Raw genomic sequence first — 19019 nt, 5'->3', positions numbered from 1 at the left:
GCGATCGGAGCAATTTCGTCACTTCAAATCCAATCAAATCACTTTTTCCTGACAGAAAAATAAAAACATCCACTTTGGAGTGTATGCAGATGTAAGACGACCTCTCCCTGGAAGAAAGAAAGATCTAGGTCCGCGTCATTTACCGCAGAGCAGAGCTTCCAAACTTTATAAACTAAATGAGGAAGTTTTGGACATTTAAAAAGCAGAATAATGACGGAGTTTAAACACTCTGGATGAAACACAGCTGCAGTCACGAAGGAAATGAAAAAAGGCTCTGAAGGGTTCAGCTGGCCGATGGCGGTCGTGCGGTCTCGTGTCCTGTGCTCTGAGGTATACTTTGTAGGAAGTCAGACGTTTGTGAGGCGAGTTTCTGGGTGGATCGGAGCGGGTGGAGAGGATCTGGCGCTGTAAACAGAGACACAGTCTGATTTTTTTTTTTTTTTTTTTACATTTTTCTTGGTGAGAGAGGGAAGTTTCGTTGGAGATTTGGAAATCAGCTCAGCACCAGAAACGTGAGCAAAACCCGCGGAATATTCTCCGATTGAAAATGTGTATACTTAAGTAGAAAAACAAAGACAATGGAAGATTTTTTTCTCTTTTTTTAAGAATTCAGGGCCTGATAATCAAGCCTTGCGTTACTCTGTTGGTAAAACTCTTGGTTTTGTTGCACTGGAGTAAAACTTTTGGAAAGTCTGGCAGCTATCGTTTTGACTGGAATCTCTAGAAAGCTAAACTGATGTTTAAAAGGGGAATTTTTCTTCATTTGAGAACATCAAGAACATACTTTTGTCTCTGGCAGTTCTGCAACTCCCATCTGGGAATTCCCTCCAGTTTGACATTGCAACTATTTTTGAAAAATCAAAGACCAGTTTAACTTTTTTTTTTTTTTTTTTTTTTTTTTTTTTAAACTGGTAAAAATAAGTTTGGTCTCTGATTTTTTTTGTAACATATTTGTACTAATCAAGATAATCAGATGAAAACAACAGACTACTAATGCAAATTGGTTGATCGATGGTGTAGCTACAGAATATTCCCTCTGAATTTATCTATAATTGCAGACAATAAAGAGCAAAGATATTCAGATGGATTTTTTTCTCAACAGGGAAGTAGCTACTGTTTTATAATGGAATGGATGGTAAGGAGGGTGGAGGGCGGGGGTCACATGGGTGTAACCTCATCCCCTGTGGGCTCTCAGAGGAGGGTGGCGTGGTCAGGGTCCATGTTGTCCATGCTAGCTAAAATGGCCTTCTGGTCCTCTCTAGGTGGGCGGCGGTACAGCAGAGCAGAAAAGCGAGTGTATGGATCGTGGAGAATGGGCCGTTTCTTCTTCTTGCGGAGGTAGAGAGCTTCTTCGGGCTGGAGTACCTGAGAGGTGTAGGCCTGCTGGGTCTGAGAGGTGGAGACACCTGGAGCAGAAGAGATGGAGCGTTAGCTCAAAGCCAAGAAAAGTTACGGTTCAGGAGCAAGGAGGACCGTTTTATGTGTCATTTCTTTTTCATTTAGCGTTGCAGCTTTCATTGATTCTTTTCCGAATCGTCCTGTTGGAGGTTTACTGCCGTGTTTAGATCATTGTTCTGTCACATGACCCGCTAAGCTTGGTCGTCATCAACAGAGACAGAAAAGACAAGAAGAACATCCAGCTTTCAGCATCTTCAGATCCCTTTTTTACTGCTGCCCCTGAAAGGTGGCTAGTTGGACGGATGTGCGAGGCGTAATACATGCCAAGACATGAAAGGTGTTGATGCAGTCGGTACAGCATGAACACAAGCTGGATAAAGCAGGCACAGCCAAAGCAGCGGTGGCAGGAGCAAGCAAGTCTGATTCTGCAAGGAGGCATTCAGACATATCGCAAAGAAGGTCCAAAATCCCTCTGAGGGACTCTGTCTTTACACAAAAGCACACACACACACTTACAGGATATTGATATTTATTCTGAGTATTGTTTTAATCATTATTGTTTCATTATAAGATGATGTAACTCCATGTAGTTAGTATTAATAATGAATGCAATTGAGGTATTATGACTCAAACTGTTGTGGGATGAGATAAACGGATGCTTCCTTTTCCCCCTTTTTGTTTGTATGCTTTGTCATTATGTTCAAGAAACTTTCTCAATATTAATAATAATAACAATAATAACAATCATAACAACAACAACAACAACAATAATAATAATAATAATAATAATAATAATAACAATAATAAGACATTATATACACAAATGCCGCTTTTTAAATATGAAACCACTGTTTGCTACATTCAGAAATGAGTTATCAAAAAGCTGTGAAATGCATTGATTCAAAACATGCTTTGTACATTTATAATCACTTATGCACTTGGAATTTTTATTAGACCTCGTTATTTTTTCATTTCATGTTATGGATATTGTTTATTGTTTCTACACAGGTTTTTGGCCTTATAATGTTTATTGATTCAATTTATGCATTATTTTCAAACCTAGGCCTCTTTTTTTTTTTAGATGGCTATTAAGATCAGTCTTTTATTGTATCAAATGCCTTTGAATTGGTTATGTACTAAGCCAGTCTTTTTTCTTGTTTCAAAAAAAAAAAAAAAGTTCTAAGGCAGAAAAAAAAGAAGTTTGTTATTAGAAGAAAAGTTGTTTTAAGCAAGTACAAGCCAAATACTCAACTCAAATGCATTTTTCCTACAGACATGACACAGATTAAAAGAGACGTTAACAGTAGAAGATTTATTGTAACAACAAAGCAATATTCCACCATGTTTCCTAACATGTTGAGCTTTATGTTTCCAGTGAGAATAGGAAGGATCAGGATGCGTACCTGCTTTCTTTCTGCTCTTTGAGTTATTGTTGTTCATGGTCATCTTCTTGGCCTTTTTAATACGTTGATATCTCAGTGCATCAATCCTCTCAGACCCCGAATGGGCACTCGGCGCACCTCGACGTTTTCTGGATGAAGAGGAGAGAGAAGGACAAAACGGGTAACTCTGGGCCAAACATGCTCAGTGCACTGTGCACGTGCACTACGGAGCGCACGAAAACTCACACAATCCCAAAAAACAGCACTGCTCGTGCTAAGCAAAGAGGTGCAGCACATTGCCGAAGGATCAATGTGAGTCACCAAAACAGCTGTACTCTGAAATCCAGCAAAAGCGGGGTGAGGGGAGGGGGTCTCTCTTCAGAGGTTTAGACATCAATACAACTACTTTACAATTACCATAATCTTACAAAATCCAGATTAACACAGACATGTGGAGGCTAATTGGGAATATTTGCAGGAAATTGAAATCTGGATGGCATTTAAAATTTGTGCACCATGAAATTTCTTTGTCCTTCATCTGAGGACATCTGAGAGTGTTTAGCTCATATTGATCCCAACAATCTATATCCAAAGAAATCAAAAAAGTGTTTCACAACTCCTGAAACCATCCGTTTAGCTCACGGTGGAAACTACGTCAGAGAGGAACGTTGCTGAGAGGATACAACATTTAAAAAGACTTGCACTGTTGGTTTCAGAGCAAAAATTCACCAATAAACATGAATACTGTGAAGAAAATGGATGCAAGACTTCCCAATAGATTCAGCGTTTGCTGTTTTGATATTTACTGTATGTCCCACTCTGAAAATAACAGATGCAAGTGCTTCTTTGGTGGATATTTCGCAGCTTCTCGCGAACTCCCTCCCGTTTATGGAGGCTCATGAAACTCGGCAGCCCACAGATTTCTGCCACAAACACACACTTGTTTCTCTCGAGGCACAGAAAACAAATAAGCATTACATAGAGGCCATCGTCCCACCGTGGCTGCAGAGAGAAACCGAATGTCGTTAGTAGAGGGGGGAGAATCACAGCTGAGCGACAAAGCATCATCAATATGTGTTCATAGACATGGATACTGTCTACAATGGGCTTCACCATGCTGACAGGGGGAGAGATGGCGGGAGGGGGGGAGGGGGGAAATGACTACTCGGGAACAGTCACATAATGAAAAATAAGCCAAAGAAAAGCGAAGCACCAGGACAACAAATGTAACAATAATTTCTCAATATAATTATTTTGTTTTTTTAAAAACGGAAGAGCAATATTTAGCGATGGCATGCATGGCAGAGTTTGCACATGGAACACGACTTTAAAGGGGAATACATTCAAAGTACTTCACCGGGCACCTCATTGTAACAGAAGGGAGTCCTCGACCCCCCTGTGTGCCCACTTCTGCTAAATATTTGTTCCTTAGGATAAAAAACAAGTAGCGAAGCTGCTTTGACTGGACATGACGGTGAGATCTACCCTGTGGTCTTACAGGAGCAAATGTATGCTTAAAGCAGATGGACTGATTGGTGCTCTGTACAGATGCTTTATGCCGGCTGTTAAGGCCATGTGTCCACCTGGGAAGTGGATTTCAGGGCTTGAGGGAAAGGCTAGTTAAGTTTCCGGCTCCTGTGTGAATTTCTTTTTATATGTCTTAAAACCTCCTGAAACCGTCGAGCTGAGAACTTCCTCAGATTTCATCACTGCTGGTTACATGCAAAGCCATGTCTGAGAGCTGTAAACAATGCCTTCAAGTGGACACACAGCTTAACCTTAACATTTGGGGATGCTGATGGTGTCAAACAGTGTTAAACTGGACCAAAGCAGATGGAACAGGGACCCCCGCCTGAACTGTTGAGACTAAATTGTCCCTCCTTTTATGTTTCTTCCCTTTTTTTTCCACTTATGCAGAGTTAACTTATGGAGAGATGATGTTCATACATTGTACTATGATTTTCCAGAAGTTTAGAGCTACAGCTGCATCCTTTCAAAGAGATGTTCATAATCATCCTGGAAGTGTTTGTTTTTATTTTAGGCAAGCTTCAGACTCTTTCATTTGTGCTCTGTGTCATCTTCATTTATTCTTCAGCAGTAACACACATTCTTACACGTTTATTAAGTCTCATTTTTAAATGAATACAGTATTTAAATAGACATTATCATTGCAGAGATGCAATCATGTTATTTTTTAGAACAGGGCTAAAAATGTTCCAGGCTCCAGTCCAGGTCCAGTTCTGAAGATTTTCAACTGGTTTATATAAGATTTGGTTCCATATAAGTGGCAGAATGTGTCACACTTAAATACTAAGAGCATTTTTTAAAAATAGTTTTAAATAAAAGATGAGTTTACAGAAAAATGCCACATCTTACAGTATTATACATCACACATAAGGCACCGTTTGTATGCTGGAAACTGTGTGTTAGACTTGTATTATCAACACTATCCAGTTTGGCTGTGTGTGGTCACGTCGTCACGTCAAAACGAAATCTATTGTAATTTAATATAAGATTTCTTGTGACAGGGCATAAAAATATCTGGTCCTTACAAGGACAGAAGAGATCATTTTAGATCAACAAGTGAACAATAACACACAACGTGTTACACACACAAATTCACCCTAATTACTTAAGAGGGTGAATAGCATCCAGGTGCTGCTAATCAAATAAACTTCAATGATTAACTGATCAATAAGCAACATTTCCAGACTGAGACTACCTATAAACCTAAAGTCAGACCATGCTATTTCATAAAAACTGCATAAAATAGGTACACCTAAAACCCTCCAGGCTTCAGTTTGCATGCTAAATGTTCAAATTCCTGACAGAACAATTAGAAAAAGACAAGTATGGCTCATTGGGAGGAGTTACAGGACAAAGCCTCTCCTCGCTGAAAAGAACACGTCAGCACAGCTTGTAAAACTGCATCTGAAACCACAAGACATCTAGGACACTTTGGAGAAAACCAAACAACGCTTACTAGCATAAACACAAACTGTCAAACATGGAGGAGCAACAGGAGATGGGCATGATGCATTCATGTGGACCACGAACTTCTCAAAAACCAAAGTATTCTAGAGTCAAGCAAGAGGCAATCTGTCTTACAGCTAAAGTGTGGCTAAAACTGGGTCATGCAACACCATAATGACCGCACACACACACCAGCGTCTACAAGAGAGTAGCTGGAGAAGAGAAGAACTAATATGTGTGCAATGATCCAGTCAAAGTTCAGACCTCAACCTGACTGAAATGCTGTGGTGGGACCCTCAGACAGCTGTGCAGAAAAAAATACAGCAAACTTCCATCAACTGTAGCAACGTTATAAAGAAGAATGACGGGCTGAAAATCTCACACTGTCATTTCTTTTTATTACTGTTGCTAGGGCACCTCTACAAGCTATCGAAAAATAGGGTGTATTTTGTTTTTCTACATGCAGCAGACTAAGTTTTTTGTTGTTGTGCTGCAGTGCAATACAGCATGTGTTGTTGTTCATATTTACCTCATTTGAATGCCTAGTAAGGACCAGATGATTTTTTAAATCATGTCCTGATACAACTTAGAATTGAAAGGTGCAAGGCAGGGGTGACCCAGATAACTGTGTGGGTGTGGTGGGTCAATCAGCCTGAATGGTGTTTTTCTTATGATGAAACACTGTGGCAATATTCCTAACTATCAGCTTTGTTTCAGTGTCTGCTGGTATGAAGTGAAAGCATAGATGAGGATGTGTTTGGTCCACCAAACACATGTTCAGACAAAGATTTCCTCTTTGTATTGTCTTCTCAAGTAATTCCTGAAGGAACGCTACCCCTAACAAGGAAGGGAAAATGTCTTTTAAAGCAGTGTTCCCCAATGCAGGCCTTTGGGACCCCCTGCCCTGCATGTTTTATACGTAACCCTACTTTAAGGGTGTATTCACATCAAGATAGTCTTCTAGACTCGGTCCGATTGGGGACTGGGCTCAGTTGTAGGGAGGTGTATCCATTCAGACTGAGATCGTGTTCACGCTGCCCTTTGGTCAAACGCGCCAAACCTTTACAATAATATATCCCCCTTCCCACCAAAGGTGGCGCTGCACTAGTATTAAACAAAAGATAACAAACCCACATGAAGAAGAAAATCTGTTTCCTCCACTGAAGCGGACTTTCCAAACAAACTGACTAGAATTTCAATCAAAAAGACTGACGTGAATGTGCCCCAACACACCTAAATGAAATAAAGGGTTCCTTAACAGGCTGCAAAAAACTTGGTGAGGAAGTTAATTAATCTGACGCAGGTGCTTTGGAGGAGGGCTAAAACATGCGGGGGAGGGGGGTCTGAGGACCTGGATTGGGACACACTGTTTTATAAAGTCTGGTTTATTTGACTAGTGCACAGTTTTGTGGACTTTTGAGTGTGAATAGACCCTTGTAATGCTTCCATATGTACATATACGGGGACGACTGTTTCAAACTGTCACACATCGCCTCAATCAGACCTCCATGTATCTTTTACATTGCTAAAGTTATTCAAGTGAGTTCATCCACTAGTAGGTAGTGCTGAGTTCAGAGTTCACTTCCAGGTTTGATACTAGTGGGAAATGGTCATGTGCCACTATAAAGTTATATACAAGCATCCGAAACCACTGCCAGAACAAGAAGGATAAAACCACAAATTTTTTGCAGGTCAACTTCTTCTGTATCGCCTTAGGTGGTTTTTTTTTTGGCAGTTTCTGCATAGACTTCACCCTGTTCCTCTTCTACTTCTCTGGTTTTTTCCTTTCACTGGTTGTGTGTTAGCAATACAACTTAACACTATCCCAGCGATTTCCAGTGGCACTGCTCGGTTTTCTTGCATTATGGTGAAGCAGGAGTATTCTGATTGGTTTGTGATCATGTGATTTTGGATTTCTGCAGCCTCTTGTCGAGTTTGTGTGGTAACCGTAGAAAAAAAACAATGCTATAATTCCACGCTCAATTGCAAAAGCACATTTCACTATGATCAGTCCTAGCGTATACAGATGCAGTGAGAGTATAAATCCAGCATTAAATCCTGTCTGCTTTTCACATTCTTACCCTTCAGCGATGGTTCTCAAACTGTAGGTCAGGCCCTTCATGGGAGTCATAAGATAATCATAAAAAATATCTAGTCAAAATGTATCAAATAAATTTGGGATTATAAGGACTGTCAAATTAAAACTTCTAATGCAGAGATAAATCTGTAAAATTATCACCTTCATTTTTAGTACCTAAACAAACAACATATGTTGGAAAAACCTGAGAAAGTTATTTTCTTCTGTGATACATATTAAGTTATCATGTATTTCTGCAGCATAGTGTTTGTCTGTATTTAAGTTATTGTTATCTTTTATTGCTTTTATTTATTGTGCTACGTCCTGAGTAAATGTTTTATGCAAACATGAATTGTGTTTACCACAAATGTTTGTTTGCTAGTGGCAATAAACAAACCTTGGTGTCAGGTACCCTTGAAATTAATGAGAGAATTTGCCTCCTACATTCCAGGACCTGCAGTGTGACTACTGCACACATGTACATTGAAACTATGATGCTCTAACAATATATTGTGCAGCTCCAATCTGAATTTGGCATTATCTCGGTGAAAGATGCTCTTAATGGTTCCCGACCACAGTGTTCAACAATAAACCACTTTATCCTTCTCATTGATTAAGAATCTGATAGTTTTCCAACATTACATTTATAGAATGGTTGCAAGATAACCCATATGATGTATCACAATTAATCACTCAGCTGTCAGATTTGGGGTCACAAACACCAACATATATTAACTTGGGAGTTGTGGCTCAAAAAGTTTGGGAACCACAGCCCTACAGTTACTTACTGGGTTTGCTTTGGGGTAGTTGAAACAAACTAAAGGTTTTAATAGGGCTGAACTCTCACTAGAAACTACTCTATTAGAAACTGAATACAAATCAAAATGACCTGATGAAGACAGCCAAATGGATAAAACAGCACACCACTGGGTTAAGGAGGAAGAGGAATGAGGTGTATGATAACTTTTCTGTTGACATGCAATTCTTGAGTTAATTTGCTGGGAGCTGACCATGGGTTTGGCAGCAAAGCATCTGCTAACAAACTAAGCAAATAGGAATAAATTTGGTTCTCACTTGGTGAAAATGGGACTCATTATAGCATTATAGCTTTTCATTTGTCACATGGCTTGGTTCAGAAGTCCAGGCAAGGGACATGATCCAGATTGGTTTGAGTTCCTACCTAAACACAAATTGACAGGATGGCAGGTCATTGCTTGAAGTTGTTGGAACTGAGCAATTGTGGTAGGCGCAGGCAGACTTATGCAGCATGAGTAAATCCACAGCAAAGTCCAGCCAACATATGTTTCCCAGAAGTAATGCGGACTGGGAGGGCGGAAAACTAAGTTTTAAAGTTATGTTTTAGACTAATGTAAGTCTAAAACATTTAAGTCTACATTTAAAAGATTCTCCTGCTTTTAACATTCTGTGTTGGTAAAAGATCACCGTGCTTGTAAAACAATGCGACTTCTGAGCATGTGCAACACACCTAGGCCCATTTGAGCATTTGCATGCAGTAGGCTTTCGATACCTAATCAAATTACGTGTATGTGTTAGTCCAGTTTTCAGAACTTTGACTTTTAGGTTTCACTTAAACATTTACAAGCATTTTAAAAGTCAAGGTTTGATCACAATAATCCAAGTAGATGCCAAAAGCTTAAAGGGCTTAAAACGGCATGAGTGCGAAGAAAACACGGGTCTCAATAAGGTAACGCTTCACCTAACATGCTTTACAGACACATGATTGACATTTTACTGGATAAAAATCTCCTCAAATAAATAAATAAAGATTGATTTCAGGCTCAGATAACATGCAAGATTAAACAATGTGATTTGGTAACCTCATTAGCGGATCAGTAAGTTGCATGGGTTTGTGGTCAATTAGCAAACAACTCAAGCATGAAGTTGGTGATGCATCTTTGACCTGATATATTAGCTAACAGATGGCATATGCATATCGGTCAGAATGCATAATGTACTTGGCACTGCAGAACTTAAAATGCATAGCCATTTCAAAGAAAAAAGAGAAAGGAAAGAACTGAAAAGAACTTCAGGTGTTGACTGACGGAAGGAACAAATTAAATAAAGACTCAAAAGTCTTGTATTCCCCTTTAAAGGACGAGGTGATTAAAAAAAGTCCCACCTGCTAACCCCCCCCTTTCAGACATGGATCCAACCCTTACCTATTGCGGTGTAGAGGACCTGGTCACAACAACGCTGCCCAGATAGCTGAGATCAATCAAAAACAAAGCAGGTAAGACTCCAGGAGTCATCAAGAACCACCACACTGCCCCTAATTCATAATGATGGAGACATTGCAGTACATGAGAAGCGGACAGGCCCTGTGACACACTTTGCCCAACAACCTTTCCTTGGTCGTCAGACCTGGAGGTAACCTGGTGGCATTTAAAGGTTTGGGAAAATGAGGGTTACAGAAAGGGAAAAGGAAGTTGGGTAGGAAAAATCTGAAAGGTTGGAAGGTAAAGAAAAATTGGTCATGCAATCAAGTTACTAAGGCTGAGGATGGGCCGCAGGGCCTGCCAAGATGAACTCTTCTTAAAGCATCCTTCTGCATGATAAAGGCACTTTCAAAGGCTTAGAACTAGACATACCAATGGATGTTTTGTCTGGAGAATCAATTGGATGAATATTATGGGTTCCCTCCTGTTAAGTGAAAGCAGGATAACGCATGATACAGATGGCAAAAGGGGGGTCCTTAGTGGTGTCTGCAAATTCCCAGGCTTTTAGGGGCTTGTATCAAACATCTTACACTCTCTGCTGGCAATAAGGGGTTTTCATTGGGATAGACTATAGCCCTTAAAGGTCTGAAATGAAATCTGTGAAAACAACAGCATTTTCTCGCCAATTCAACATAAAAATATCTTGAGGCAAATTTGTTCATTGAAAAAATGCTTTGCATTTTTCCATGTTATCAACTTGGAACAATGCTTCACAGATTCAGTTAGTAGATACCTCCGACATGATGTCTAACATGAAAAGAAGCCATGACTAGCTTGATGCTACTCCAAATAAAAAATAACTAGAACTAGAATGGATCATTGTAACAAAATGGGTCCCCTTCAACCATTTAGTTTTCATTCCCATTTTCTTTCATAAAAGCATAAACTAAATTACAAAATTAATTAGCCGCAGAGATGGTTTTAAAAACTGATGAATATTTGACAGCACTTTCATAACCAAAATGTCAGAGCAAGTTCACACATCAAAGCATTATGGGTTGGGGCAGATGATATAAATGGCATCCCTCTCTGCATGCCTAACAGACCTACCCTGAAGCTGACAACTGGGGTGGAGAGGGCTCAGATGGAAGGATCTCCTCCTCAGTCCTCCTCTGAGATGGTATCTGCCCAAATAAGTTGCTGCTTTCCATGGGAGGAGATGGGGACTGGGAAGCTGGGTAGCTGGTTGCAGAGGTGGCAAAAGCCATGTGGGAACGGTAGCTGGGGCTTGCTCTCCTGCTACCCTGACCTAGAGCAGGTGAGGAGGAGGGGGATGATCTCCTTGAAAAGCTGGCTGTCGAGGGAGGGAGGAGGGTAATCTCAGACATCTCTGGTGGTATAGGAGGTTGAACAATGCTTGGACGTGGCCTGGGGCGTACTACAATCTCTGGGGAGCCCTCATGAGAGCCAAGCGGGCTTTGGGTGAGGGGTGAGAGTCGAGATGGTTGAAGGACCACTTGATGCATGCCAGAATCCATTCTACGAGTCTGCCTGGGACTAAAACGGGGAGTAGTTTCAAACCATCGTGTATCCAGGCTACTGAATGTGCTAGGGACTATATGCGCCAATGGATCAGGGTAAGGCAAAACCGGCACACCTGTACCGTGGCCTGTGTGTCTTAGCTGCCCTAAATGTGCCTCTTGCATAGCTAAATGCCTGGCTGGAGAGCCATGAGGCTTGGCTTTGCTGGGAGACTTGCTTGAGCGGCTCTTTGGAGCCTCCAGTGGCAGGACAGCTGGGTAAGTGGGCATGGGAAGCGGGGAAGGCTGGAAAGCACTAAGGGGAAGAACATGAGGTGGAGGGGGATAGGGAGGGTCGTGGCGTAGATGCAAAGGGTGGTGTGGGGGAAAAATAAACTGAGGACCCTCCAGACTCGAAAAGCTAAAATCCAGTCCCTGCCAGATCTCTGGTGAACGAGAGGAAGGGGTGAGTGTCAGAGGAAGTGGGAAACTGGAGACAGCATATTGTGGAAAATCACTCTCTCCCATTTCTTCTGGAATCATGGGGTGTGCAAAAGGTCCCTCAGCAAGGTATGGTGGGGAGGACATGACAGAGCTAAGCGGGCTGGTATCAGGTAGGTAGAAAGGAGGTGGGGGATCATGATCTCCAGGATGGCCTAAATAGCCATAGAAAGCCCTGTGATGGAGAGAGCCTCGAATCTGCCCTGAGGCCTGAAGCCGACTGCTCTCCATGATGGTCATACCTTCGAAGGGCCTGTGAAAACGAGGGCTGTAGGCTGGAGGTTGAAGATAGGATTCCTGACTGGAGATAGGGGAAATTTGGTAAGGCCGAAGAGGGGCCATAACTGGTGGAAGAGGCCTAGGATCATCATTCTCTTCATCAGATTGCCGGAATTCTGGATAAAGGTCTGATTCTTCCACGAAAGGAAATCCTTCAATCCGTCGGGGCTTGACAGACATTTCAGCATCGGTGGGATCTAAAACAAATCTTCCATCTGGGCCTCGACTGATGAGTTCAATAGGTGTTGTTGCTTCTGCTTCATGCTTGGATGTGTACTTCTTGCTTGTTATTGCTCTTTTGGTCTTCTTGTACAAAGATAATTCCTCCTTCTTCCCTGGACTCGGGGGTAGTTTTCTCCCATGCTGGTCATGACTGTCTTCAGATGATTCTGATGGGGACGCCTTTGAACGGATGCTCTCTGGGCTCAACTTTCCTGAAGATGATCTATGTAAAAGAATACAGATCAAGTGAATATTGGAATATTTAAAAAGCCAGTTTTGTGTGCATGTTACACTCATGGTGCTGAAAACAATCAAATACAACATTAAAGCTGTAATTGCGGTTAATTTTAAGATTGTAAGTTCAGGTTAAGAAATGCCAAACTGATAATAAACCATAAGCAAATGAAAATATCCTGTATAAAATCCTGCATGGCCATATAAAGTGCAACTGAAACTGATTACTCACAGGACATTAAGAAACCATAAAGTCTATATTTTGTCCTTAATACAAAACATTATTTCATTTTACATTGTGCCTGCTGTTCAGAGTGGAAAAAGGTTTAATGTTGGGTGACAACACACTCATTTTTCAGGTTTGGGGTAGTGCAGAAAAAGGAAAGGATATCACGCATTTAATGACACACTGCAATAAATCATGCATAATTCTTTGAGAAGGACACAGGGAAAAAATCATGTCCAACTGGTTTCTAAAGTTGCAAACAAAGGTTTAAAATACCTGTTTTGACTGCTCTGACACAAAGTTCAATAAATAGGATTGGAACACATTCTATTTTTTATTTTATTGTCTTTCCATTTCACACTGAAACTTCAATAGCACCACTTCACCACTGGTTCCAGTTGTGCCACACAGCAGTAGTTTTAGTGGCTAGAAAGACCTGTTGCACCTTGATGTTTAGATAGGTGCTATGTGGAGTATTTTATTTGAAGTATTTTAAAGTTACAGATTAATCTGGAGATTATTTTATCCCTTTATCTCAATTTTAGCTGGCATTGGTAGGGGCTGGGAAGGGCATTGCAAAGAGCTCAGAAAGAGAAATAATAACCTTTAAGTAAAAACACTTAAAAAAGTTTTAAAGGAGTCATTACCTGTTTTTTTCATGTCTCCACTGTTCTGTCAGTGTTTTTAAATAATTGTTTAAAAACTTATTAAACAAACAAAATTTTAATAAGTGCCTTTTCTGACCATTTATTCATAACAAAACCTGACAGCAGCAGCTTTCTGAATCCAACCATTTATGTTTGAATCCGACTCTGAGCCTGAGAGAGAAGATACCAAGATGGTGGAAGAAGCACATTTACAACAAACTGTCTCTGAATGGTAAAGTCATCACTTTAATGTCTGCTCACCTTGCCTGTAAACAAAGTCATAGCATGCTGACAATGAGGCATGTCGTTCATGTTAATATGTCTCAATTTTATTCTGTGTTGGACCATTTTTTTAAAAAAAAATATGAATGTTCTTTTTTAAAAAAATCCAGAGTTAGAGATGCAAAAAAAGGAAGTAATGTTGACTGCTACATCCTACTTCCTTGCCAAACTTACAAACACACCAAATCGAACTTACCGACTGCACATGTGGAAATTTAGCAAATAAAAAGAGAACAGGGACACAGCAAGATATTACTCATTACTGTGCTTAGAAAATAAAACGTCTCTTTTTCATTTCTCTGGTGCTCAGATGGTAGGATGAAGCTCCAAACTCCCCCGTGTCTGATCCAACATCCTGGCGTGGAACCAGTCTGTTTAAATGCTTTTTCACTACAAAATGTAAGAAACATTTATAATTTATATATTATATTTTGTACATTTACCTATTGGAGGAAATGAGAGGGAAGTTTTTCTTCTATCAAATATTCAGAAATAGAGCTAATCAAATGGAAAATAAATGTAAAAGGTGATTATATATGTTCTTGCCATTTCATTTAACAAATAGTAATTTTACTGCAGTCACTTATGCCCCTCTATCCAACTTCAGCAGGGTTGATGCTATCTTTACCTGTTTTTTTCCCCAAATGTTTGCAAAATGCACAAGCAGGCTGCAGCCAGCAGAGATGCAAGTGCATTATCAACAAAAAACAATGTAATCCATCTGTCCCTGGCAGTTTGGTCCGCAGATGAAGGGAGAGCAAAAACATTCCGGTGTTGGTTTTGGCAACAGACAACCAAGCATTGGACATGGAACCGCTGTTTCCACATCTTCTCACAGCTTGTTGATAATGGTGACTGAGGCAGGCCCAGCATCTTTTTTTTTTTAGGTGTAAAGAGGGGTGTATTTAGGCCTAGAACAGGGGTGGGTTTATGCAATTAGCTCCCCGAGATGACGAAATCCCAGGGACAAATTTAAAAAAAATGCCTTTGCCAGACTTCAGCCTTGTGGACAGTTTTGCTGCGAACAAAGCGCCCAGATGGAAAAATTCAACCGCCTTTGGAAAAAAGGCTTCCGGGGATGTTAATACATCTGTCCAACACCAATACACACATTTTAACTTGAAAATGTGCAATTGCCGGGTGATGACTCCTTTAATAAAAAATTTATATTTGCCCCCTATACACATAATCAAAGCGTGAAGATGGGTTCAGACTCCTTGAGGATCTTTGAATGAACATTCAATGAACAAGGATGGACTTTTAGCACTTTTTCAAAGACTTAAAGACAATGGAAAAAATGGTAGGCATAAGCTGGTACTTGGATCTAGATATACTGTATAGCATACAGCAGGGGTTCTTAACCTTTTTTATGCTGGGGCCCAACTTTTCTATTACAAAGAGGTCTGGGATGCATTCAGATATGAACATTGTAGTGGCTGAAATAATCTCACTCTTGGTTTAATCAGTGTTTATTGGTAATTAAACCAAATCCATGCCCAGTTTAATGATAAAAACTTTGTCAAAAATATGACATGATAAAATAAATAACTAAAAAAAATTGATACAATGAGATAATCACAAAGAAATTTTTATATCACAAATATGGGAAACTGCACATATGGTTTATTGGCATAATTAAATATAAAACATTTATTCAGACAATCTCTTCCTTTATCCACTGTAGCTACTTTATTTTTTATTTATTTATTTTTTTGGTTGTTAAAATTTCAACAGGCTTTTCCATGGATGCTTGGATGATAGATGTGGCTGCTGCATTTTAAGCTTTGGTAACATATAGTGCTACCCAGCACCCCTCTTCTGCCTTACCTCTGTTTAGGGAGGGTGTGCTCAAGTCCGGTTCTCTAGATCTTCTATCCTGCAACTTTTAGATACATTTCTTCACAAAGACACCTGAATCAAATAGCTGAATTCCCTCATCAGCATGTCATTCAGTTCTGCAGGGCATGGTAGCGAGACAGTTACTTGATTCAGGTGTGTTACAGAAGGTTTGTGTATAAAAGCTGCAGGATAGTAGATCTCAAGGACTGGAAATGGGTACCTCAGGTTTAGGGATATTGAGTCACTAATGTGCATATTACTGCCACCAAGTGGAGGGGAAGCTGCAGTGCAACTGAAGTTCTCCTAGATCACGGCAACATATTTTGTGTGTAGAAATGACGAGTTACGTGGTCTTGTTGTATTCCCACATGCACCTGTCTGTAGTTAATTTTCTTTTTGTTTTATCAAACTAAGAAGAAACAATTGACCATCCTTGAAGGTCAAAAAATAGTATATTTTCCCAAAAGCAATGAAAGAATTGGTGGTACGTTAGAAAGATGTGATTTATCAAAAACCTTAGTAAGGAGAGTTAAATCACCTTTCCTAGGCAAGACCTAAGAGTTAGGTTAAATTTTAGCATAGATTTCTATTTTCTAAAGGTAAAACTGTATATTAAATCAACTAAATAAAACTCCTAGTATTTGCAAAGTCATTTTGATTCAAGTGTTTTCATAAGAAAATGAAACCATGTTTTCTTTGAAAACACATCTTTTCATTTAGCAGTAGTAAAGACCCACATAACCCTTTTCACTAGATCACTAAGGCTTGTGCTTGTAATGACTTTTTTATAAATAGAACATTAATTTGGCAGCTGCAGTTGAAAAGGTACATCAGCCGTGTGAAGCCACACGTAACAGTCACTCATCATTTCATTCTTGTACATTTAACCATCAACCATAATGATAAGGGTAAAATATTTGGCATCAACTTCATCAGTTTGTTCAGCTTTAATGATCAAGTCACATAAATTGTGTTGTTCTGTAGACTTATGATGATATTGCTGCATCTCTGCCATCTTTACTAATATGTCAGAGCCTTGAGAATCCCATCAGCTGGCCTTGATAGGACTCGCTAACTGAATGAAAGGCTTAATCATCATTCATATCGAAACAGTATATTTATAGTTCAGATTCATTGTATTATTATCGATTAAATATTGTGTTTTTCATAAGCTTTCAAACATTAAGCTGCAGTGGGCACAAATACAACAAACTTCACAAGTAAAATATGCAGAATACAAGACTGCTGGGAAGAGGGAACAAGTAATGTGACTGTCAGGATTTAGGATGAAAAAGGAAGAATGGTGAAGTCTGTCAATTCGGTGTAAAAAATGTTATTTGGAGGTGGACAGTGATTAAAAACAGTTTGCAGAAAACTGTCCACATCAAGTTCAAACAAGAGAAATGACCTAAAACCTAAGTACCATATAACATGTACATAATAATTGTTTTCTTTTACTTTGGGTAACACTTAATTTTTCAGCTGGAATGTGGAGAAAACTGGAACAATTCTCCTTGTTTCAACCAAGGAAACAGCATCTTTGTGGCTAATGTTACTCTGTATGTCATGTTAACTTTACAATCTTCACTTCTGTGGGAATTCAAGGGACTAATTAAAGCTCCCGCCACGGAGCCTTGTTTACATAAATTTAGCAGACTTTCTTGAAATTCAGGAGCCATGTGCAAAGCTGGATGATTCCCTGCTGTTAGAAAGCAATCCACATGCTGAGGCTATAACATAACTATACCAGGGATGCCAAATCCAGTCTTCAAGAACCACTGTCCTGCATTATGACTAAAATTAATGGGTCATTGGGCAGAGCCTGGCAAGCTGTTAGATCTGTTTAACTTGAATCAGGTGCGTTGAAGCAGGGAAACATCAGTCCCTCAAGGACCAGTTTTTGGGTATAAAAGCTGAACATTTGGTGTAAAATACTGCTGCTGTCAACTATGACTTTTATGACTTAGTAGATTAACATTTATTGGCTACATTAGTTTTCCAAAATATATTTTCTTATACATTTTATCAATTCTCTCTCTTTCAGGCCATGTTTTTGTTTACATAGCAGTACATTCTGCAATGTAGCAATGTTAAATGGATCCAGTCTTCAGGCCCAACAGTGTGATAACCATGGAATCTGCAATGTTAGTGTTTAAAATAACATTAAATACATTATTTGACATATACAAAACAACACAGAAGAATTGGAGAAACAGGAAGGGAAGTGTAGGGAAAGTCAGTGTTTGTCTGCATGACAGCTGCCTTTCAGTACCAGCCAGGATGAAGAGTGTTCGTCATATATTGTTCTCCCTCCTGTCATCACCTGTTCACGGCGAACACACCGTAGCGACATTAAACGTAAGCCAAATAAGCGGAGGACAGCTTGATTGTGATGTGTTTGAATTTCTTGTCATTATTGTTTCCAGAATGGAATTGGTAAGAATAGTGTTGGGTTTAACTGGCAACAACAAAAGTGACTGCAGTTTCCCTGTCAGTCAGTGGTTTTCATTAGGAGCTGGTTTACTGTTAAATAAAACCAGTATCTGCTTACAGCCTGCACGTCAGCTGACACCAACGTCAATCCATATCTGTTGAAGACCAAAGAGTTAAGTTCAATTTAAGCATACATTTCTATTTTCTAAAGGTAAAACTATTAATTACATCAACTCAATAAAACTCCTAGTATTTGCAAAGTCATTTTGATTCAAGTGCTTTCATAGGAAGAAAATGAAACCATGCTTTGTTTGAAAATACATCTTTTCATTTAGCAGTAATAAAGACCAGATAAATAAGGCAGTAATATTTATCTACACTGATTCACTCGGAACTGGACAGAGTTCATATTCAGGTCAAACGCTTTATAGTTCAGGTTAATTATTTGAGTTAGAAAATGAGCCAAGAGGAAACAAAGGTCCCATAATTTATAACAAGGAACTGATTTCAGTCATGTCACTGGCTAAAACGAGAGAGTACTGCACAGACTGGTAAAAAGTGCAAATGGCTTGTCGTTATAGCTGTAAAAACAATTAATCATTTTCATAAATGTGCAATTATTTCTCTTTATGATGCTTTGGAAAGTTCAGAATAATAAATTATGCAACATGTTATCAAAGCTAACATAATTATAAAGTATTTAATGAATTATTAAAAGTGCTGTACCTCTTCTTGAAAACATATTTTAATCTACTAATACAAAATGAAAGAAAAAAATGGTCTTACATTCACAATTTAATATTAATAGCTCATATCTTTATTAACTCAT

General features: G+C 39.4%; 1 protein-coding gene across 1 annotated transcript in view; it reads right to left on the bottom strand.

Moving 5' to 3' along the window:
- Positions 1–940: 940 nt before the first annotated feature.
- Positions 941–19019, bottom strand: part of LOC306761729 (protein turtle homolog B-like) — a 146361-nt gene continuing 128282 nt past the window's right edge. The window contains 3 exon segments of the mRNA XM_079248000.1: positions 941–1406; positions 2802–2929; positions 11118–12752. Of these exon segments, the coding sequence (XP_079104126.1) occupies positions 1192–1406; positions 2802–2929; positions 11118–12752 (1978 nt within the window). The 3' untranslated portion in view covers positions 941–1191.

This window comes from Telmatherina bonti, assembly GCF_933228915.1.
Source record: "Telmatherina bonti genome assembly, chromosome: 10".
Lineage (NCBI taxonomy): Eukaryota > Metazoa > Chordata > Actinopteri > Atheriniformes > Telmatherinidae > Telmatherina > Telmatherina bonti.
Note: the sequence above shows the minus strand (reverse complement) of the source record. Positions and strands in the feature narration are given on the sequence as shown.